Source organism: Lynx canadensis, chromosome B4, assembly GCF_007474595.2.
Source record: "Lynx canadensis isolate LIC74 chromosome B4, mLynCan4.pri.v2, whole genome shotgun sequence".
NCBI lineage: Eukaryota > Metazoa > Chordata > Mammalia > Carnivora > Felidae > Lynx > Lynx canadensis.
Genome location: NC_044309.1, coordinates 79,341,122 through 79,365,699, shown reverse-complemented (window position 1 = coordinate 79,365,699; position 24,578 = coordinate 79,341,122). Strand labels below are relative to the sequence as shown.

The following is a 24,578-nucleotide window of genomic DNA, read 5'->3' as shown; positions in this document are numbered from 1 at the left end:
CTTCATTCCTCCTTGACACCCATCAGTATGCTTAATGGCCTTTATTTATCCTTTCTTTCCTCTCTTCCCTTAACAGATGGGACTGTTGTAATGTGATAGGTTAATGTGAAGGTTAATAGGATCCTATTAGCACCTCCTGGTTTTGTCTACATTCTGATATAATAGGATGGGAGGTTCTATATAATTAGAACAATTTGTTATCATTTTAGCCCACAGTCAAAAATTGAATATGGATTTTCACAAATGTCTCTGGTGAGAGACTTGGTGCACACAGAGGATCTGTTGTAAGAATAAAATTAAGGCATTTCCCTTTGTGTATTTTGCCAGGTATTTCCAACCTTGAGTTAAGACTGGGGACAGGTTTCCAGAAACTAGCCCATGAATAATTTTCTTAGTTCAGTCAGACTCTAATTAGCTTTTGTGGCTTTAGTTTAATGAAAAATATATATATTTGAGGGGGGGTGTAGGAGAGGGGGAAATGGGTGATGAGCATTGAGGAGGCCGCTTGTTGGGATGAGCACTGGGTGTTGTATGTAAGCGATGAACCACGGGAATCTACCCCTAAAACCAAGAGCACCCTGTACAACCCTGTATGTTAGCCAATTTGACAATAAATTATATTTAAAAAAAATAAAAATTAAATACTTGAATACTTAAATACTGTTAGACACCATGCTAGATACTAGTGACAGAAAGATGTAAAAGACAAAGTATTCACTGTCTCATAGGGAAGTCAGACACGTAAAAATGTAGTTACATTGTAATATGATAAATGTAATAAAACAAATATTTGCAAGTTCAGAGAGGGCTGGTAGACATCAGGGAAGGTTTCCTGGAGGAGATGATGTTTTAACAGTTTTGAAAGATGGGCAAAAATTTGCCAAAAAAAAAAAAAAAAAAATATATATATATATATATATATATATGTATGTATGTATATGTATATATTTTTCCAGACAGAGAAGGTAAAGAAGAATATTAGAGAAGAGTATTCCACACATAAGAGCAGAGCAGACACAAAAGAAGGAGACAGCATGGTACATTCAGAGAAACTGCAGGTAGCTTGGTGATGATGCAGCATGGATTGTGATAGCAGTGGGAGATGCGGCTGGAAAGGTTGGCAGGGGCAGTTTCCCCAGCACTGATGTTGCTGCCGTATTGGATCACTATGGATAGTCGAGAAGCGTGTGGCTAAGTGTTACTGTTAGGCAGCATAGGTTCCATTCTTTTCCCCTGCCTGCCTGTGTTCTTCTAATGCAGACCTCTGTTCAGTGGCCAACACTGCAAAAAATACCTCTTATGGCTAAAAAACACATCCAAAATACAAGGAGTTTCCCATTTGCTTGGTTTTATCTCAGGGCTTTCCAAGTCAGACACAAAGATAATCAGTCTGCTAAATGTATCAGTAAGAGGGTAAGAATTTCTGCATCAAATTAAGGTGGCAAGGCAGAATCAGTACATCTTATAAGCTTCTGGTTTATTCAAGGGACCTGCCAAACCATTTGAACCTTTGCCTATTTCTTTACTAGCCTGTAACCTCTACTGTAGTTGCTGAGGCTGTGGACAGTTAAGTTTTGATAGTTTGTTTAAAACAAAAACACAATGCTGCATTTGGGAGTTATTTTAGAGTGAGTGAGTGGGTGAGTGAGTGAGTGAAGTCTTGTAAGCTTGTCCCAATCGTTGAAACACTCAGTTTTGGAGTTTTGGAGACTAAGATATCTGTATCTTTCTATCTTTTTTCCTCTCTTCCTCTTCCACCCTCGTCCTTTCCTCCCTCCCTTACCTTCTCCCTCTCTTTCTCTCTGTCTCTGTCTCTCTCCTCCAGGTTCAATTTTTTTTTTTTTTTTTTTTTGGCTGAACTGTTATAGTAACGAATTGTATAAGTCCTTAAAGGGGCAGAATTTTAGCTATTGTGGCTCTGTAGTGTCATTCGTACATGCTCTACTCAACTCATTGTAAGCATTCAGAATGTCCTGTATTATCAAGAAGTGTTTATTCTTTTTCCATAATGAAATTTTCAGCAGCCCAAGAGAAAAACACAGTGTCGTAGATCAGACTAACTTTGATGGTTAGGACCCACACTGTTCACACTGTATCTTGTCTTTCCCACCCATATGTAAGATCCAGGCATGACAACACTTACTGTGTGGCAAAATAGAAGATAAAAGTGTTTGATGTCTTATTCAAGGGCTCTATACCTCATAATATCCTAATAAGAATTTGGGAAAAGAGTGGAGATTGAAAAACATAAATGTGTAATGTCCAAAAGAACCTAATAGGAGTGTGTGATAATCGTTTTGTTTATCCTGTTTTGCTTCCCCTGTTTTGTTAAGAACTAAACTTTAATAGTACTCCAACTAAGGAGCTACATCTGGAAGGTAGAATACTGAAAGGTCTACCATTAGGCAAGAGCTGTGGAGAAAGCAGTCAGCCAGTCAGCCATGTAACGGACACAGGACCAAGCCCTGCTGAATTACTGCTGGGATTTCTCTGCTCCTAGGCACTGGTTCCTTAAAGTTTGTGAGAATTTAATCCATCTATGTAAGTAGCCACTATCTAAAGAAAGATAATGGATCTATTGTTGTTCATTCTTTTTTTTTTTTTTTTTTTTTTTAGGAAGAGAGAGCACGTGATTGGGGGAGAGTGGTAGAGGGGGAGAGAATCTTTTTTTTTTTTTTTTTTTTTTTTTTAATTTTTTTAACGTTTATTTATTTTTGAGACAGAGAGAGACAGAGCACGAACGGGGGAGGGTCAGAGAGAGGGAGACACAGAATCCGAAACAGGCTCCAGGCTCCGAGCCGTCAGCACAGAGCCCGACGCGGGGCTCGAACTCGCAGACCGCGAAATCATGACCCGAGCCAAAGTCGGCCACTTAACCAACTGAGCCACCCAGGCGCCCCAAGGGGGAGAGAATCTTAAGCAGCCTCCACGCCCCAGCACGGAGCCCAACACAGAGCCTAACGCAGGGCTCAGTCCCACGACCCTGGGATCATGACCTGAGCTGAAATCAAGAGTCAGACTCAACCGATTGTGCCACCCAGCATCTCGTTCAGTCTTAAGTAGAATTCCCAAGAGTGCCCTGGCGTTTAATACAGAGCCAGCCATTAAGTACTTGAGGGGAAAGAGCAGCCAGGAATAAGAGAAGATGTGGGTCAACCTAAAACTCCATATGTTATTGAGGAGGATCTTTAACTACCTCAGGTTTAAGAGCCTCATGACAAGGTGCTTCTCTCTTACCATTTTGTCCTTCCCTAAAGCCCAAACAGTATATTGCCAGTATTTGTAAGGAACCTTGTGGAAATAGGTGATGATGAGATGAAGTAATCTATTTGGTATGCTATGTGAAAGTGAAATGGAATTCTACATTAAGGTACAACTGATAAATATTCATGAAGATGTAGAATGAGATACTGTCTTCCATATTCCATTTCCAAGTTCCTTAAATAGGAAATGAGGAAGAATCTATCCTAAAAATCATTATGTGTTGGTTAGCAATGGTTTAAGCTGCAACTATTTCCCATAGCTTAAAACTTTGTGAACACTTGTAACGCAAGAAGTGTAGAATTAGGACTATTTGAGCAGCTAAGCCTCCCTGCCCCACCATTTTTAGCATATACCTTTTAGTCTCAAGTTTGTTGCCTCACAGTCACAGGATGAGCAAAAAAAGAAAAGAAGCAGCACCAGGAACTTTCCTCTTTTAGTTTCCTTTTTATAAGGAAACAACAGCTTTCCCAGAAGTGCAGTCTTCTATCTCAATCCCCTGTGGATTTCTGTGGCCTAAGCTGTGTGACCGCTTTAATCTTAGCTGTATGGGAGGCTGAGGAAGGGAGTATCTGGCTTTTCAGCCTTTATAGTGGGAGGCAAGCAAGGGAGAAGGATGTGGAATGGAGACTGGGTTAAAAAACCAATTGTGTCTTCCTCAAACCTATTACCTCTTCCCTGTCTCTCCTCCACTACGACGACAATCCAGTGTGCAAGGCAATAATTGACAACAGTCTCTTCAGGACCAGAGAGGCCTGATAAGCCATACAGATTTCCAGTTTTAAAGTCATTGGACCCAGAATTTAGTTTATGGCCTTACTGGAAAAAAGTCACAAGGGAACATTACACTAAAAAAGAGAGATTCTGAGAAGGTGGCAGAGTAGGAAGCACCAGGAATCTGTCTCCCCTCCTAGACAACAGTTGTACTGGCAGAATCTGTCTGATGTAACTATTTGAGAATTCTAGAGTCTATAAAAGGCTTGCAATTTACAGGGGGAAAGGATTGGAAGGTAAATTATGATTAATTTTAGTCAGTTTCAGCTCAGCACAGTAGTAGCTACTCTCCCCCACCCCCAGCCAGGAGTGAGGCAGCTGTGTATGTGTTTTTGGAGCAGCTTTGCCACAGCATATGGGAGCTAAGATGGCCAGGAAGGACCCTGTCCTCCAAATATCAGATCTGTGCTCTGATCAGATCACAGATCTGATCACAGAGGTGTGGACAGAGAGGTAGGTAGCCATTTTTGTTGTACCTCACCTCATTGTTGCAAGCCCCTCCCCATCTGGCTGAAGTGATGTCAGGGAGTTTTAAAAGGTTGGCACCTCCCCCACTTTATTCTTCACTTTTCCCCTGTTTGGGAGCCAGACATTAAAGACTAGCACCCTGGGGTGCCTGGGTGTCTCAGTCGGTTAAGCGGCCGACTTCGGCTCAGGTCATGATCTCACGGTCCGTGAGTTCGAGCCCCGCGTCGGGCTCTGTGCTGACAGCTCAGAGCCTGGAGCCTGTTTCGGATTCTGTGTCTCCCTCTCTCTGACCCTCCCCCATTCATGCTCTGTCTCTCTCTGTCTCAAAAATAAATAAACGCTAAAATAGGGGCGCCTGGGTGGCGCAGTCGGTTAAGCGTCCGACTTCAGCCAGGTCACGATCTCGCGGTCTGTGAGTTCGAGCTCCGCGTCGGGCTCTGGGCTGATGGCTCAGAGCCTGGAGCCTGTTTCAGATTCTGTGTCTCCCTCTCTCTCTGCCCCTCCCCCGTTCATGCTCTGTCTCTCTCTGTCCCAAAAATAAATAAATGTTGAAAAAAAAAAATAAATAAACGCTAAAATAAATAAATAAATAAATAAATAAATAAATAAATAAAGACTAGCACCCTTAGAAAACAACTGCATGTATAAGAAAATTAGAAAGTGACTGTGTGTGTGCAGGGAAAGGCTCAGAAAAGTTGTAAGAAGATACCAAGCTTATACCTCAGACTGATCCTCAGCACAGAAATACCCTACAACAACCAAAATCACAAAAATAATAACAAAAATCAACAAGACTTGAGGAAGGGGAAGAATCTGATTTCCAGAGTTACTACTTTATTAAATAGATTCAAATGCCCAGTGTTCGGGACACCTGGCTGGCTCAGTCAGTGCAGCATGCAGCTTTTGATCTCAGGGTTGTAAGTGTGAGCCCCACGTTGGGTGTAGAGATTACTTAAAAATAAAATCTTAAAAAAATGCCCAGTGTGCAACAACAACAACAAAAAATCACAAGGCATACAAAGAAACAGCAAAATGTGGTGTATTCAAAGGAAAAAAGAGAACAGAAACTCCCTGAGAAAGACCTGATGGCAGATCCACTAGACAAAGACTTTAAAACAACTGTTTTAAAGATGTACAGAGAACTAAAGGAAGATGTGACAAAAGTTAAGAGTGTGTGAACCGTATGGAAATACCAATAAAGGTAGAGAAAACTTCAAAAGAAACCAAAAAGAAATTCTGAAACCGAAAAGCACAGTAACTGAAATGAAAAATTTACTAGAGGGATTTGAAGGTAGATATGAGCAGGCAGAAGAAAGAATCTACAAATTTGAATATAGGAGAATGGAAATTATCAAGTGTGAGGAACAGAAAGTAAGAAGATTGAAGAAAAGCAAACAGAGCCTAAGGACCTGTGTGATAAACAAGTGGACCAGCATACACATTGTGGTAGTCCTGGAAGGAGAGAGAGAGACAGGAGCAGGAAGAATCTTTGAGGAAATCATGGCTGACACTTTCCAAATTTGATGAAAGACGTGACTTGTAAACATCCAAAAAGCTCAACAAACTGCAGGTAAGATGAACTTAAAGAGATCCAGACCAAGACACATTTTAAGCAAACTGTGAAAATACAAAGACAGAACCTTGAAAGCAGCAAAAAGGAAGTGAATCATCACATACCAAGGATCCTCAATTATCAGATTTCTGATCAGAAACCTTGGCGGTCAGAAGACAACAGGCTGATACATGCAGTGCTAAAAGAAAACCAGCTACCCATCAAAAATCCTGTATCCAACCAGACTGCCCTTCAGAAGTGAGGAGGGGTGTGCCTGGCAGACTCTGCCAGTGGAGTGCATGACTCTTGATCTCAGGGTTGTGAGTTTGAGCCCCACATTGGGTATGGAAATTACTTAAAGATAAAATCTTTAAAAACAAAAAACAAAAGTGGGGGAGAAATTATGACATTCCCAGATAAACGAAAGCTGAGTGAGTTCATTTCATGACCACTAGACCTACTGTACAAGAAATTCTTAAGGGAGTCCTGCAAGATGAAATGAAAGGATTCTAGTCAGTAATCCAAATTACAAAAAAAAAAAAAAAAAAAAATCATTTACAGGAGCATCAAAAAGAATAAAATACTTAGGAATTAACTTAACCAAGGAGGTGAAAGACTTGTACAATGAAAACTGCAAAACAGTGCTGAAGGAATTTAAAGAAGACATAAATAAATGGAAACACATCCCATGGATTGGAAGCCTTAATATTGTTAAAATGTCAGTATTACCCAAAGCAGTAAGATTCAATGCAATACCTATGAAAATCCAATGACATCTTTTATTAATAGAAAACCCATCCTAAAATTCATATGTAATCACAAGGGACCCTGAATAGCTCTCTCTCTCCTCTCTCTCCTCTCTCAGTAATAAATAAAAACACTTAAAAAAAATTTTTTTTAAATTGTGCATTAAAAGACACTGTTGAGGGGCACCTGGGTGGCTCAGTCGGTTAAGTGTCCTACTCCTAATTTTGGCTTGGGTCATGATCTCATGGTTTGTGAGTTCAAACCCCACATCGGGCTCCACACTAATGGCACAGAATCTGCTTGGGATTCCCTCTTTCTCTGCCCCTTCCCCACTCATATTCATTCATTCTCATTTCTCTCTCTCTCTCTCTCTCTCTCTCTCTCAAAAATAAATCAACGTAAAAAGCAATAATAATAATAAAAAAATAAAAGACACTATCAGGGGTGCCTGGCTGGCTCAGTTGGTAGAGCATGCGACTCTTAATCATGGAGTCATGAGTTTGAGCCCCATGTTGGGTGGGCATGGAGCATACTTAAAAAGAATTTTAGAAAATAAAAATTAAAAGAAAAAGACACTGTTGAAGGTAGGTTGGGGAAATGGGTTAAATAGGTGATGGGGATTAAGGAGGGCACTTGTGATGAGCACATGGTATTGTAGGGAAGTGTTGAATCACTATTGTACACCTGAAACTAATATTACGTTGTATGTTAACTAACTTGAATTTCAGTAAGAACTTTAAAAAATGCATAAATTACATACAAATAAAAAATAAATAAAATGTATCTTCAAAAAAGACACTGTCCACAGTGTAAAAATACAACCCACACAATAGGAGAAAATATTTGCAAATCATGTATCTGATAAGAGGTTAATATCCAGAATACATAGAGAATTTCTAAAACAAAACAATGACTTGATTGAATAATGGGCAAAGGACTTGAATAGACATTTTTCCTAAAAAGATATACAGATGGCTAATGAGCACATGAAAAGATGCTAAACATTACTAATCATTAGGAAAATACAAACCAAAAGTACAGTGAAATACTACTTCACACCCATTAGGATGTCTACTTAAAACAAAAACAAAAAAATAAGTGTTGATGAGGATGTGGAAAAATTGGAACCCTTATGCACTACTGATGGGAATATAAAATGGTATAGCCAGGGGTGCCCGGGTGGCTCAGTCAGTTAAGCGTCCGACTTTGGCTCAGGTCATGATCTCATGGTTCATGGGTTCGAACGCCACGTCAGGCTCTGTGCTGACAGCTCAGAGCCTGGAGCCTGCTTTGCATTCTGTGTCTCCCTCTCTCTCTGCCCCTCCCCTGCTTGTGCTCTGTCTCGCTCTGTCTCTCAAAAATAAACAAATGTAAAAAAAAAAAATTTTTTTTTTTAAAATGGTGTAGCCAATGTAGAAAACAGTATGGTGACTACTCAGAAAATTAAAAATAGAATTACCATATGAATCAGGAATTCTACTTCTGGGTATGTCCCCAAAAGAATTGAACGCAGGGTCTTGAAGAGATATTTGTACACCCATATTTGTAGCAGCATTGTTTACAACAGCTAAAATATGGAAGCAACCCAAGTATCCATCCTTGATTGATGAATAGATAAACAAAATGTGGTATATACATAAATGGGATATTATTCAACCTTAGAAAGGAAGGAAATTCTGCAGTATGCTACAACATGGATGAACCTGGAAGACATGCTAAGTGAAATAAGTCACAAAAGACAAATACTCCACTTATACAGTCAGAGTCATAAAGACAGAAAGTATCATGGTGGTTAACAGGGGTGGGGGGAAGAGGCAATGGGAAGTTATTGTTGAGTAAGTTTAGAGTTTGGTTTTACAAGATGAAAAGAGTTATAGGGATGGATGGTAGTGATGGTCACACAACAGTGTAAATGTAATATCACTGACTATACACTTACAAATGGTTATGGTAACTTTCATGTGTATTTTATAAATAAAAATTTAAAATTTAAAAAATTAAAAGAGAGAAGAAAGAGATTTGTGCTTACTAGTTTACTGTGATACTAGGGAATCCCATGGAAAAAAGTTGAGAGGATTAGAACATTGGCTAAATCTATTGAAACCTGAAGTAAGATTATATTTCTCAACCACATTGAGCAACAAGCAGAATTTAAAAACAAAATACCTAACCTTTCCCAACTTAAACTGGTAAATTATATTTACTACCCTCTGTCCTACACTGTTCAGTCCCTGTTGGAGATGGCCTATATGACCTTGAGAGCTCAGTTTCTATTTTGCTGTGATATATTGGGTACCTGCAACTTACTTGACACAAGACATCACCTATGGGGTCATGGTATTTCACATTGTCATAAACGAAAGGAAGGAACAAGGAACCAAAATTAAAGTGAGTGATCAGGCTGAGTGTTTAAAAAATCTACTACTTATGGATGCCTGGGTGGGTTAGTCAGTTAAGTGTCTGACTCTTGGTTTCATCTCAAGTGGTAATCTCACAGTTCGTGGATTTCAGCCCCTCATCAGGCTCCGTGCTGACAGCACGGAGCCTGCTTGGGATTCTCTTTCTCCCTCTCTCTCTCTCTCTGCCCTTCCCCTCCTTGCACACACACACGCTCTCTCAAAATAAATAAATAACTTAAAAAAAAAGAATTAAAAAAAAAAAAGACTTCTGCTACTTAGAGGAATAGTTGTATTATCATTAATCCAAATAATGTAGAATAAGCATTGATATTAATCCCAGATCTTAACAATGAAGATCCAGAAATTCAATGTCAATTGTGGTTTTAATATTCTTCCCCCTCCCAAGTGATTTGTTGACTAGATTGTAATATTCCTTTTCTTCTTGTCAGATACTCCACGCTTTATAAAAGGAGAAATCCAGATTTCAACAGTGCTTGACTCCTGGGGGATACTGATATTGTTCCCTATAAAATTCAAGTAATTGGGATCGTAAAACAAACAAACAAACAAAACTGCCTAAAAGGTTGTGGTTAAAATTACTACTAGTGGTTTGGGGAGTGAAGAAAGAAAAGGATGCTGTTTCTGAATTGACATTTTTTGCATAGAGCATTTTAATTGGTAGTAAAATGAAGTTCAGCAATGGACTGTGTTACTTAAAGAAACTAAATTGACCCATAAGGCATGGTACCAGGGTCCTTTCATACAACAGCAGTATAATTCAAGCATGCTGAAATTACCATAGATGCCTTTCTGTAATAAAGGGAATTTGGTGTCTAACAAAATAGTGGAGAGGATACATGAATTTTTACTTATTTGAGCAGTGACGTATACTTTGGAAATGGAGATGGAAAGGCATCAGAACATTCTGAAAGTGTTTCCCTGTTAAAGTCTTAGGACCCAAAGGTAATAAAGTTTTTGAACAATTATTCTCCTACCACTCAGGTCATGACCTCACGGTTCATGAGTTTGAGCCCCTTATCAGTCTCTGTGCTGACAGCTCAGGGCCTGGAGCCTGCTTCGGATTCTGTGTCTCCCTCTCTCTCTGCTCCTCCCCTGCTCACACTCTATCTCTCTCTCAAAAATAAACCAAGATTAAAAAAAAATTTTTTTTTTAATAAAAAAATAAAACTTGACCCAGCCACTCAAACAAATTTACTGAGCCCCTACTGTATGCTCACCACTGGGCCAAGCCCCGAGATGGGGCAGCTGGGAGGGTAAAGAATAAGTGTAGGATACATTTTTAACTCCTCAGTGGTTTACAGTGTACATTAAAAGGATAAAACTATGAGACCATATAGACCAAAATTCTAAATTATGTGGTACAAACTGTTGAAGTACCATACACATTTAGGAAAGATAGATTACTAAAGAATCATTAGAGAAGTTTTCAAAAAATTTCAAAAAAATTTCAGCCGGGCCTAGGAAAAAATGGTAGGATTTGAATAAATTAATAAACAGAGGGAAGAGAGGAAGACATGGCTGAGAATAGGCAAATTGTATGGGGACATAAAACTAAAAACAAGTAGACTTTGCAGATCAGTAGAGAGAGTGACCTGGATAGAAAGCATCTGTGGAAGAGGGAAAAAATCAAGTCGTAAAAATTCAACAGGACCAGAAAACTAATGCTTTTTATGTTCCTGTAAAATCTCCTTTGAGAATGATTTCAACCCCCTTCTCAGAATCAAGAACTTCTTTTCAGTGATTTAATCCCCATTGTTGCCATTTTGACTTTTTCTTTTTGTCTTAATTTTTGCAGTTGTATTTGTTTCATATCCTAAGCTCCTCCCATTAGAAAATTTTGGTCCTGGGGCGCCTGGGTGGCTCAGATGGTTAGGTGTCCAACTTCGGCCCAGGTCATGATCTTGCGGTTCACAGGTTCAAGCCCTGCTTCCAGCTCTGTGCTAACAACTCGGAGCCTGAAGCCTGCTTCACATTCTGTCTCCGTCTCTCTCTGCCCCTTGCTGGCTTGTTCTTTCTCTCTCTCTCTCTCTCTCTCTCTCTCTCTCTCTCTCTCTCTCAAATAAAAATAAGCATTAAAAAAATATATATATTCTTGGTCCTGAATGGACCCAGCCTCTAGTTCCATTGGAAAGGTTGGGTATTTAAGATACCAACTCCTTTTGGATATAGGTGATGAAAATTTTGCCACCATTGTACACATGGACAAGAGTTTGTAAGTTGGGGATGCTTTGTAGCACTTTAGTGATATATGCTAATTGGCACTTATTCAGCAAATATTAAGTACCTACTGTGTGCAGATACTGTTCTAGGTGCTTGGGATGTTTCCACATACAAACAAATGAATAGGGTCCTTGCTCTTGAGCACTAGATGGCTTCATTGTGAAACTATCAAATAATGTCTCTGCTCTTAAAAACTCTTTTTATGGTGGACTAATTTAGTCAGTGGACAGAATCTTCTCTTTAAGATACTCAAATAGCCTTCTCCAAACAGAAAATTCCTCAATCTATGGGCAAAGGAATTTACCCTGGGTACAATTTGGTGTGTCCCCCCCCCCCCCCACCACCACCTTTAGTTTGTCCTCCTGCATTCCCCTGACAACATTTTCTCTTGGAGTATTTTGGGAAAAAGTTTCCTGTTCTTACTGTTCCTCTATAAATTACCTTGCTCACACATACTGCCTATGAGCTGCCACTGCTGTGGTTGTATTTATTTGTTAAACAATTCTGTTCTTTGAAATGATTCATTTAAGAGCCATGAAGCATTCAAAGCAGGATGTGTGACTCACTTAGTAAATAGCATCCTGAAGTAGAGAACAGGAGCCTAAGATTGACTAAGGTACAAATGAAAGTTATGTTGGCTTTGAGGTGTGTATATTTAGTCCTTTCCCTTCTTCTCCCATTCCCTGCTTTCCCAAACACAAACCATCTCTTGCGTTGGGAATAGAAGCGCTGCAGTGACGGTGAGAAGCATTATTAAGACTGTTGCAGGGGCGCCTGGGTGGCTCAGTTGGTTGAGCGTCCAACTTCAGCTCAGGTCATGATCTCGCAGTTCATGAGTTCGAGCCCCATGTCAGGCTCTGTGCTGACAGCTCGGAGCCTGGAGCCTGCTTCGGATTCTGTGTCTCCCTCTCTCTCTGCCCCTTCCCTGCTCATGTTCTGTCTCTCTCTGTCTCAAAAATGAATAAACGTTTAAAAAAATTTTTTTAAATAAAGACTGTTGGGGCGCCTGGGTGGCTCAGTTGGTTGAGAGTCCGACTTCGGCTCAGGTCATGATCTCACGGTCTGTGAGTTCGAGCCCCGCATCGGGCTTTGTGCTGACAGCTCAGAGCCTGGAGCCTGTTTCAGATTCTGTGTCTCCCTCTCTCTCTGACCCTCCCCCGTTCATGCTGTCTCTCCCTGTCTCAAAAATGAATAAACGTTAAAAAAAAAAAATTTAAATAAAGACTTGCGGATCTCCTAGTTTCTCCTTTCAGAATATGTGATCAATTGAAGAGATTAAATAATGCTCATTAAAAGGTTGGTTATTCTTTCTGCTCTGTGTAGCACTGATATCACTGTATTTTAGAGCTTGCCCCCCATAGTTATTAAGCTTTCTATGGCTTTTTCATGCTATTTTCTTTCATCAAAATATGTCCATGTGTAGATACTGTAAAAAAAGAAAGTTATTCTGTCCATGCAGCGCTGCCAAACCCAGAAACTTTGGAGAAGGAGATAGATTTGGTTTCAGCATAAATGAATTTCCAGACTATCACAAATATAAACTCAGTTCCTTGCATTGTTTCCTGATAGTTTAGCATTCAGGGCTCATTTCCTAATAACTAAAGAGTTCTCATTTGTCTCCTTCCCCCAGTCTACTCTTCTAAAACAAGGAAAGGGACTTGTATTAATCATAGGTCAGGGCATAAGAGCATTTTTAAATGTGAGACAAATCTACATGGAAACTGGAGCTGTGGTGGCCAAAAACAACATTTCAGGAATGAATTTGGCTAGGGTTTGAGTGCATATTGCACAGAAATTTCATTGGTCACAATACTTTACCCAGGATTTAGCTTGAAACTATTACATTTCTAATGCCCGTACGCTTGTGCCTGGCTCCGAGTCAATAGGCAAAAATTTTGCTCTAGTTTGGCTTGAGCTCTCCTTCACCCTGAGCCTTCTCTTCAGTTCTGTTTAGTGCTGTTATTTCAGAAAGTTTTTGAGAGACTAGTTTTAACTAGATTAAGAAAAGCACTCTCTCTAAACACTGACTTGTTTAGAGTTATTCTGCAAAGAAAAACTAATTTATACTACAATACCTGTCTACCTGGAGAGTAAAATGTAGAGAACTAGCTTGAGTACATGCTGTATGCCAGGTACTATATACGGTTTTATGTGATCATTTCATTTAAAAGCTTAAGAAAAGAGGGATATGAAGAAGACCTTCGGGGTGCCTGAAATGTTTCATGTCTTCATGTAGGTTGTAATCACAGTGGGCATTTATTCGTATAAAAATTCATTGAGCTATATGTACACTTAATATTTGTGTTTTTTTGTACATGATCTATACCAATTAAAAATTTTTAAATCCTTTTTTTTTAATGTTTATTTTTGAGAGAGAGAGGGACAGAGCGCGAGTGGGGGAGGGGCAGAGAGAGAGGGACACACAGAATCCGAAAGAGGCTCCAGGCTCTGAGTTGTCAGCACAGAGCCCAGCAGGGGACTCGAACTCAACAAACTGTGAGATCTTGACCTGAACTGAAGTCAGACACTTATAACCGACTGAGCCACCCAGCCGTCCCTAAAAAACTTAAAATCTTAAGACTTCATTCATTGAAATGTATTTCTTTTTTTAATTTTTAAATGTTTATTTATTTTTGAGAGAGAATGTGAGTGGGCGAGGGGCAGAGAGAGAGGGAGACACAAAATCTGAAACAGGCTCCAGGCTCCAAGCTGTCAGCACAGAGCCCAATGAGGGGCTTGAACTCTGGAACGGCAAGATCATGACTTAGACCAAAGTCAGACACTTAACCAACTGAGCCACCCAGGTGCCCCCATTGAGATGTATTTCTGATTTACAGTACCCAACATCCATGTTTGTTCTTCAGGCCATTCCTCACTCTTTACTCTTTACTCTGTTCATTTGGTCAGTTTGCTGGTAGGTAGGATACCAGATTCTACTATCACAGAAGGATAGGAGAAGCTCAAACTTCTAGAAACAGAAAGCATTTTTTACCAAAGATCGCCTGTAGAAAATTGTTAATAAGAAACTATACTGTCCCTGCCCATTTCACAACTGATAACCAGTTTTCAGATTAATTTCCTCATACCCCTTACATTCTATTTTATGTTTCTTAACATTTCTTAAACTAAGAAAATCTCCATTGGGGAGTAAAAATCAAAAGTAGCCAAAATTGTTTTGATTTGCTTCTTCTGTATTACCTCTTTGTAACTAACAAAACAATGCGTGAGAGAGAATTCCATTTAATTTGTTCTTCTCCCAATTATAGTGCCTTCTGTCTCTGTCTTCCTAATTTCCCTATCCTAAGTATTTGCAGATCTGTAGTACATCAGCCATTTTATAAAATGAGGTTGGGAGTTTTCTGCCTGTGTTTTTTCCCTTCCAAGTTTTAGATCCAAAAACATGTGTTGGCAGTTTGGCAAGGGAAACTAAAAAACAGCCTTTTTTTTTTTCCCCTTGTTTCTTTCTCTCCTTCCCTGTTACCGTGTAGCAGAATTTCTTAACAAAGACACAGTTGATATTTTGGGTCAGATAATTCTTTGTTTTAGAGCCTTGGCTTGTGCATTTCAGCATATTTATCAGCATCCCATGGCTCTACCCTGTAGAGGCCAGTGGCATCCCTCTGGTTGTGATCAGCAGAAATGTCTGCACACATTGCTAAAATGTCCCTTGGGAGTCAGAGTTATCCCTGCTTGAGAACCACTGCCATATAGTATAAACTATATTTAGAGAAAATGGGTTCAGGGGGAAAGACTCAAGACTGGCACATGAGTAAAATTCCCATTGGATCTTTGAGGATATTATCTAGGTCAGAACTGACCAAAAGAAATATAATGCAAACCACATATGTAATTTAAAATTTTCTAGTAGCCACATTAAAAAGTAAAAGTAAATAAGTAAAATCAGTTTTAATAATACATTTAACCCAGTATATCCAAAATCTTATCATTTCAACATGTAATCAACATGAAATTAATGAGATATTTTACATTCTTTTTTTGTACTAAGTCATTGAAATTCAGTGTGTGTTTTGACTTACAGTACATCTAGCCACATTTAAAGTGCTCAATATCCTCGTGCGGCTAATGGCTACCATATTGAATAGGGCAGAGCTAAATCATCTTGTTCTCTAGATAGGGTGCACATTACCACGTAATACTTCTCCTCACCTATTTATGCCAAGAAACTGCCCTGATTCATTTACTTGAGCAAATTACATGGTAAACCGTAAGTTACTATACAAATCCTCTCCCAAGGCATGTAAACTGCCTTTTTGATCCAGTATGACTTACATTCTTCAGTCTCCATTTTGAATGATAATCAGCCCTCTGCTGTCTTGAAGATGGTTGATATCTACATATTCCTTGAACAGTATCATTATTTACCCTACAACCAGAGTGACTGTTCCCTCAGTGGTTCTTTGCCAAATCCTTAGTCCTAGGTAAGACCAAAGAACAAAGGAAGACCCATTAAGGGTATTAACAAATGGGAGAGTTAGATTTTTAAATGGGCAATAATTCAAAAAGGAAATCCTTTTGGGAGCTCCTCTGCTCATTTTAATTCAATAGAATAATAAGGTCAAAATTTTTATCACTTAATGATTTTAGATATTTTGAGAAATTGCTTTCAGAGGGATGGGTTTGCTAAGCTTGCATTTCAAGACTGATCTAGGGAATTCTTAAGGATTGACTTTAAAATTTTTTTTTTTATTTTTTGAAGATTTTATTTTTATGTAATCTCTACACCCAGTGTGGGGCTCAAACCTATAACCCTGAGATCAAGAGTTGCACTATCCACCAACTAACTAAGCCAGCCAGGCGCCCCCTTAAGGGTTAACTTTTATAAATGTAAGAGAATAAAAGGAACAATGAACATAATAGCCAAATTGACATTCACTTTGATAAAAAGCTTTAGCATACCTTTATCCTCCCATTCCTACTCTAGCCATATAAAAATTGTATTAAAGGGGCGCCTGCGTAACTCAGTCGGTTAAGCTTCTGACTCTTGATCTCGGCTCAGATCTTGATCTCAGGGTCGTGAGTTCAAGCCCCATGTTGGGCTCCACGCTGGGGCATGAAGCCTACTTTAAAAAAAAATTGTATTACAAATTACAGGGAGAGCCCAGGCCAGTGCCCTGCTTCCTAAAATTCAGCCTATTTGCCTCCTCCTCTGAAGTGCATTACCTGATTTAGTCAGGGACTTTTTTTTTTTTTTAGAGATTCTAAATTTGGGGGGTGTCATGATCCCCATTGACAATTTGGTGAAGGCTGTGAACCCCTTCTCAGAATATTGTTTTTAAATTAGTAAAGTAAAATATATAGGATTGTAAAGGAAACCAGTTATTTTGAAATAATAGTTCTCAAAATTATTCTTAAAATATTTAATAATGGAATACATTATTAGATAACAAGTTCCAGTGTGGGTCTCGTGACTACCATAGTTTCAAAATAGTGATGAGTATAAAGGATATTTTGATATATGTGGTAAGAAAATATGTGTGATTTCTATTATGAGTTAGGAATGTTAAATTTCAGGGTTTAGTGAGAATAAAGATACAGCTTTTTTCCTATCAGGGTTCATAGTTATCAAACCTTCTGAGCTGCTGATGGGTGGGAAATCCCTTCAGCCATCTTCAATTCTTTTCAGATCCCAGCTTTTGATTTGGAAAAAATAAATAGCTCAGTAGCTCAAGGGGGAACATGGTAGCATAGCATGGAAGGGGGAGGGGGCGTGCAACAGAGAGGAGCAAGGGCTAGAGGACAATAAGACAAGTCAGGACTGTGGAGCACAATTCTAACAGAAGGGGAGTTGCCTTTTAAAATACTAAGTGATCCTGACCAGCACAAAACCTGACTGAGTTTTAAAATCTTTTGGGGCGCCTGGGTGGCTCAGTCGGTTAAGCGTCTGACTTCAGCCCAGGTCACGATCTCGCGGTCCGTGAGTTCGAGCCCCGGTCGGGCTCTGGGCTGATGGCTCAGAGCCTGGAGCCTGCTTCCGATTCTGTGTCTCCCTCTCTCTCTGCCCCTCCCCCATTCATGCTTTGTCTCTCTCTGTCTCAAAAATAAATAAAATGTTAAAAAAAATTTTTTTTTTTAATAAAAAAAAAATAAAATCTTTCTCTCAGCTCAGTTTTGAGCAGGCTTGACTTCTGATAGTAGAAAAGGACTTTGCTTGGGGCACCTGGGTGGCTCAGTTGGTTGAGCGTCTGACTTCAGCTCAGGTCATGATCTCGCGGTCTGTGAGTTCGAGCCCCACATCGGGCTCTGTGCTGACAGCTCAGAGCCTGGAGCCTGCTTTGGATTCTGTGTCTCCCTCTCTCTCTCTCTGCCTGTCTGCTCATGCTCTGTCTCTCTCTCTCTCTCTCTCTCTCTCTGTCAAAAATAAATAACCATTAAAATTTTTTTTAAAAAAAGGACTTTGCTTGAAAATCATTCTAGATTCTAGAACATTGTGCAAAAATTTTCAGGCTATGTCTATGAAATCTCCATGAAGAACTTACTATAAACATCTTTTTGAAAGATTGTTAGAAAATTACCAATGTTATGAAATTCTATACCTTTGCCTAATCCACTACTCTTCCCTAAAATGATGGTTTTTGGGGTGCCTGAGTGGCTCAGTCGGTTAAGTGTCTGCCTCTTGGCTTTGGCTCAAATCACGATCTTATAGTTAATGGGTTCAAGCCCTGCATGCGGCTCTGCGCTAACAGTGTGAAGCCTCCTTGCGATTCTCTGTCTCTCTCTCTCTCTCTCTCTCTCTTTCTGCCCCTCCCCTACTCATGCTCTGTCCTTCCCCCTCTCTCTCTGCCCCTCTCAGTCTCTCAAAATAAATAAATAAACATTTAAAAATAAATAAGTAAAATGATGGGTTTTGTTCATTGTAGACCAGGTCCTGCTCACTTCCTTTTACCCAATAGCTGGGAAACCCAGAACCTCAACGGTGACTTATTTAACCTACAAATATCATACCCCTGGTTAAAGACTATTCTCTCCTTTCTTCACCCCAACCTCACCGTTTTTTCCTTGGGGAAAAATCTGTTAAGGACACAATTGATGCCTAGGGTTAACCAACAACAGAGAAAACTAAGTTGTTGGCTAAATTCTCCCACGCTTTATTCACTTTTCTCCTGGATCCTTCTGAAACCACTCAGGCAGTCTTTTGAAGGTTTACATTTTGGTTCTTTATACTTTTAAGTGAAAATTCACTTTTCCCTTCAGGCCTGTAGGCCCAGCCTGGAAGGATTTTACGCCAGAAGTTGTGATAGGGCTCAGAGAAAATTTGGGGGAAGATACTTTCAGGTAAAATAAAGGAACTTAAATCGAAGTTCAGGGTCACTTTATTAACTGGATAGGACCTGGGATGGATGAAGCTAACTCCTATCTGGTTCGAGTCAAGAAGCGCTGTGGAAAAAGAGCTAAAGGTGTTCGGTGGGAAGTGTGTATGTATCTAACAAGGAAAGTAAAAAGAGGGGACTAACCAGTCATTATTTTTAGAAACAAAAAGACAAATAGAACCATGTTTCAGAGCCTGGCTGGTGAGGGAGCTGTGGGAAACCACAGCATCCAAGCTGTTACTGTGTTGCAGGCATGTTTTAATGAAGGAACCGGGCCAGCCAGCCTCAAAGGGAATTTTGAGGGTATCATTCTTTTGAATTACTGCTGTTCATCTGTTCTCTTCACCTCCCCCGCTCTAAAGAAGGGGTGGAAGCATAAATTATTGTCCAGTAACCCTGTCTTACATGTCATAAAATGAGGCAGATCTAGCCTCACCTTTTCATTGTCCTTTCACCCAAACCCCTAAATAAAGAAAGTCGCTATACCATCTCCTTTCTTTCCCCTTCCCTCGTCCTGCCGACAGGCTTCTCCCCACCCCAACAAAAAATTTTTTGCTTGCATCTTTATTCTGTCATTATATAGCCAGCAGCATTGCACTGGCCCCTTTATGGCTGACGGAGCCCAGGCGGGCTGCCCGACGAGGGGAGACAGCATTTGGCCGATGGGGCTGGTGTGTGCCATTACTGCTGGCCATTGGGCCCCTGTCCTCTACAGCCCCATCCTGGCTCATTAAAACCCTGAGCCAAATAGCTGGGCAGGCGCCTGCTGCAGCACTGTGGGGGCCAGGAAGTTAAATGGTTCTCCTAATCCTGCATAATTTATCTCCCTGTTAGCCCCCTCATAAATAGTCCAATTCAGCCCCACCATGGAGAGCTTCACTCTGAATTTCCTATTTTTGTGATGACCAACGAGTGTCCAGCTTTGCCCTTCTTCTCTCTTTATTATTATTATTTAAAATTATTTTCCCCTTGTTCGCTAAGAGCCTTGCCTAAATGTTTTTTTCATTTGGAGCCTCCTGCCTGGACCCCACTTCACCAGCAATCTGTCCACTTCTCGTGTTTTGGACCTGATATTACAGAGCAGTTGGTGCCGCGGTCTTCCTCTTCTCCTCTCCTCCCAGCTTTCTAGTGCCCCTTTTTCTCCTTCCCCGTTTTCTCCTTTCGTCCAGCTCCTCTCCTTTTCCATCACTTCCAGTTCTTTCTCCTTTCCATTCCCTCTCCAGTCCCCCTGTCCAGGGACCATCCTTGTGCAGGATGTTTAGTAGGACATTGTAAAAGGGCACCGAAGCGCTTATTTTTTTTCACATCTCTGTTTCTGTTTCGTTTCAGAGATTTACAAACGAGGACCACCTGGCAGTTCATAAACACAAGCATGAGATGACATTGAAATTTGGCCCAGCCCGAACTGACTCAGTCATCATTGCAGGTATTTGCTGCCCCAGAAGCCACGTGCCTTGGTATCACCAGACAGTTAAGATTAATACCAGGGACCAGATGTACTGGGAGCTATACTCCCCTTTTCCCATTAAGAGCCCTGATGTGATCTGCATTTAATCAGGAAAAAGGAACACTAAAAGCTCCCAAGTTTCTATTGTGCCCTCCATTCTGTTTTTAATACAAGATTGGGTTCTGCGGTTTTTGAGGGTAGGTGTGTTGAGGTTTTTAGTCTTGGCTTTTTTCAGTCTATTCCCTCCTTGCCTTCTTTTTATTAAGACTTTGGAAGATTTACAGACAAAAGACGCCTTTGACATTTCTCCATACCCACAGTGAAGGGGTGAACAAAAGAAAGCAGGAAAGCCGACCTAGCCTGGCTGCTTCTCTTCCACTGGGTGTCAGTTTCCCCCAAGCAGGCTGATTGTCAGTTTGTAAATTCGACTTGCCTCATGAACCCAGACGGTGTTGAGGGCACATTTCCAAAGCTCAGACAAGACATTTAGTCAATGGGACTCTTCTAAGCCAATTTGGGTGACCTGGAACCTCTCACTGATTGTTTTAGATACTGGCTTGCTTACATATGCCATTCTCAAGGGAGTATCCCTAGCAACTACTCTCAAATCATGGGCAGTTCTGTTGTGCCATTTTCAGCTAGACAGACATACAAACCAAAAATGGGCCTTTTCTTTTGATACTATGAGGGGTTCTGGTTTAACCTGGGTTAAGCAAGTTTATCTCAGTATTTAACCAATAGGGGATTTTGTTGGTGGTTATTACATAAGTTAATAACTCAGATAGGGCACAATTTCTCTATTACTAGCCAAAATGCAACCTAAAATACAGTGAAAGAAAGAGAGAACCTCCTTCTCTATACTTCTATGTGTGAACAAAGGAACTTGCCATTATATATCTCCTATTCCTTATTAATTCAGCAAATATTTATTGAATAGCTACTTTGTCCACCAGCCACTTTGCTAGGAGCTTATAGATTGTAATTCCTGGAAAAGGACATGAGTGGGGACTTTGTCATTGATGATCCTTTTTTTTTTTAATTTTTTTTTCAACATTTTTATTTATTTTTGGGACAGAGAGAGACAGAGCATGAACGGGGGAGGGGCAAGGAGAGAGGGAGACACAGAATCGGAAACAGGCTCCAGGCTCCAAGCCATCCGCCCAGAGCCTGACGCGGGGCTCGAACTCACGGACCGCGAGATCGTGACCTGGCTGAAGTCGGACGCTTAACCGACTGCGCCACCCAGGCGCCCCTGTCATTGATGATCCTTAAGAAAGCCTGGAGGAAGGGGTGCCTGGGTGGCTCAGATGGTTGATCATCCGACTCTTGATTTTGGCTCAGGTCATGATCTCACAGTTCATGGGATCGAGCCGCTCCTCGGGCTCTGTGCTGACAGTGTGGGGCCTGCTTGAGATTCTTTCTCTCCCTCTCTGTCTGCCCCTCCCACATACATGCAGGCACACAGTCTCTCAAAATAAACTTTAAAAAAATTAATAAATAAAAAAATGTGCCCTAATCTTCCTATTTTTAAAATTTTTAATGCTTATTTATTTATTTTTTTTTAAGTGTTTATTTTTGAGAGCTACAGAGACAGAAGGTGAACCATAGAGGGCAGAGAAAGAGGGAGACACAGAATCTGAAGCAAACTACAGGGTCTGAGCTGTTAGCACAGAGCCTGACATGGGGCTCAAACCCACAAACTGTGAGATCATGACCTGAACTGAAGTCAGGTGCTTTACCAACTGAGCCACCCAGGTGCCTCAATGTTTATTTTTGATAGAGAGAGCGAGAGTAGGGGAGGGGCAGAGAGGGAGGGAGACACAGAATCCAAAGCAAGCTCCAGGCTCTGAGCTGTCAACACAGAGCCTGAGGATGGGTGGGGCTCGAATCCAAGACCTAGGAGATCATCACCTGAGCCGAAGTCAGACGCTTAACCCCCTGAGCCACCCAGGCGCCCACCCCTCCTATTTTACTTTAAGGCTGTTTAAATTTGGATTTTCAGGCTTTCTGTAACCTAGCCTGATGGTACCTACCTACCCACCTTTGGTTTTTGTTTGTTTTTAAAAGATGTGATTTGCTTTGCTTTGCTTTGCTTTGATTTTTTTAAACTAATGCTAATGGCCATCTGCCATTTCTTTTTTTTTTTTTTATGTTTATTTATTTATTTTGAGAGAGTGAGAGCAAATGGGGGAGAGGCAGAGAGAGGAGGAGAGAGACAATCCCAAGCACACTCCATACTGTTAGCACTGAGCCCGACACGGGGCTTAAACCCACAAATGGTGACATCATGACCTGAGCTGAAATCAAGTCAGACACTCAACTGACTGAGCCACCCACGCGCCACTTAAAGATTTTATTTTTAAGTAATCTCTACACCCAGTGTGGAGCTCAAACTCACAATCTCGAAATCAACAGTTGCACACTCCACCAACTGAGCCAACCAGGCACCCATACCTACTCAACCTTGTATATAACTTATATACCTAACTTGATTATCTTTTTTTAATTATCATTTTATTTTAAGTAGGCTCCACACCCAGCATAGGGCTTGAACTCACAACCCTGAGATTAAGAGTCCTGTGCTCTACCAGCTGAGCCATCCAGGCTCCCCCTGACTTGATTATCTTTACCCTGGACGTACCTTTTCCTCCTCATCTATACATGGTGCCCATACCCTTCCTCTCTATGCCTTCACCTGGCTGACTCCTCTTACCCTCCACATCTTCTTCCTCTTGGTGAAAACCATTCTTTAAGGGCCAGCTCAAATCCTGCTTCTTGAAACCTCTTAACTATTCTGTCATTTATTTGTCATTCTTTAATTACTACAATAATTTTATTCTCTACTGCACGTGGCACCTAGTTTTTTATATACTATGATGCTATCTATGTATATTTATTTCCTCAACTAGAAAACATCCTCTTTGTTCTCTAGGGCAAGAGCCATGTCTTATATTTGGGCAGAACTCCTATACTCCTTTCCCTCTCCTCCCCCAAATTTACCCAAAAGTGTATGCATGTACCATCAAGACACATAGAAAGTATTCAGTAAACACTTGTTGATTTCTTTAGAGTCGTCAGAGCAGGCAAAGGGTTTTCTTATACGTTTTCAGACTATTTGCTTGTTTGTTCAGGAATGGGAGAAGTTTGTATGAGTCTCAGGTCAGAGAACCAAAAGGCCCTCTTCTGCCATCACTGTGCCCTTAGCTGCCTCATCCTGTTTCACTTGAGTTGTGATTTTTTTGTGTGTGCCCTTTCTGAAGTACTCTTGAGCATAAAAGATGATATTACCTCCACTCACCCGGGGATGGAGGGAAAGTGGCTTCATCATTGGCCAACCAAAGCTGCCAGAGAACCTTTTAAAACTATTTTGGGAGGTAGTGGTAACTTTTCCAAACACTCTGATTCAGAAGAGGTTTTGTTTAAATTGGAAAAAAAAAAAATTATGCTCTTTCCATGGAAAATCCCAGTGGACTATTTCCAATCGATCATGCTAGGAGTGATTTTAATCCCTGGTCTCACTCCTTAAAACGTCATTTAATCATTGTTCTATATCTATCATTCAGTTTAGTGGTTTGGGGTATAAAATGAATCCCCGAGGTGACTAGCATGTCAAAGAAAACCATCATAATAGAACTTTAGATTAGGGAACAAGATTCAGGTGACCTAAGAGAGAAAAATCAGAAAAGCAGAAAGGGGAGAGAGAAGCACAAATCTAAAATTCAGGTTGCTTGAAAAGTTCCCATGGGTTACGGATCTCGCCTTCCTCTTCCCAAGGGCAGAGGCACTGTTGAAAGATTTGTGCAGCCCCTGAGAGGATATTTTGGCTGGCAAATCTAAATCCAAATATCCTGGTTTCCGGAATTTGCTCTGGGCTCAGGTCTCTTTGAAATGAGCTCTATTGTTTGCAGTTTCCTTTCCTAGCTCATGATCTTGCTGTCTTTGTTCAGCAGCCCCTAGATTTGCCCGCAATACCTTCAGAAGGTAGCAGACCCTTAGCTCAGTGACCACTGAAAGACAAGACACCGTATCTTTCTTGGTGGCTTTCGCAAGCAAACTCCACCATCTGACCCTCAGTTTCTTCTCCTTCTCATCAGATTTTAACGCTCATCTGCTTATACCTCCTCACTTCAGACATAGCAGGGAGTAACTTTAAAGAGAAAATGTCGCTTAACTGTCCTTGATTTTCAGATCTGGAGGTACCACAAACTCCACCTGGGTGGGTGGTTTGGTTTTGTTTTGGGGGTGAGGGAGGTGAAACTAGCCTCTGGGAGTAAGGGGGTTAAGTGGACAGTCACACAACAAAACATTGTTCTGTCTTCCCTCTGCTGGCCTTGAGGCGGCACAGCACAGACACCCCCTCT

At 40.7% G+C, this 24,578-nt stretch overlaps 1 protein-coding gene across 5 annotated transcripts in view; it reads left to right on the top strand.

Annotated features, from left to right (window-relative positions):
• The window catches only part of ATF7 (activating transcription factor 7), an 86,856-nt gene that overhangs the window by 39,627 nt on the left and 22,651 nt on the right, over window positions 1-24,578 (top strand). For 4 of the 5 annotated variants that reach the window (XR_003970378.1, XM_030322758.1, XM_030322757.2 and 1 more), the window contains exon 3: window positions 20,100-20,196. The exons of the other annotated variant lie outside the window; for it this stretch is intronic. Coding sequence is in view for 3 of the 4 variants with exons in the window: in XM_030322758.1 (XP_030178618.1) it covers window positions 20,100-20,196 (97 nt within the window). In the remaining variant the exon portion in view is untranslated. The remainder of the gene's footprint in view (window positions 1-20,099; window positions 20,197-24,578) is intronic. 5 annotated transcript variants of the gene reach the window in all.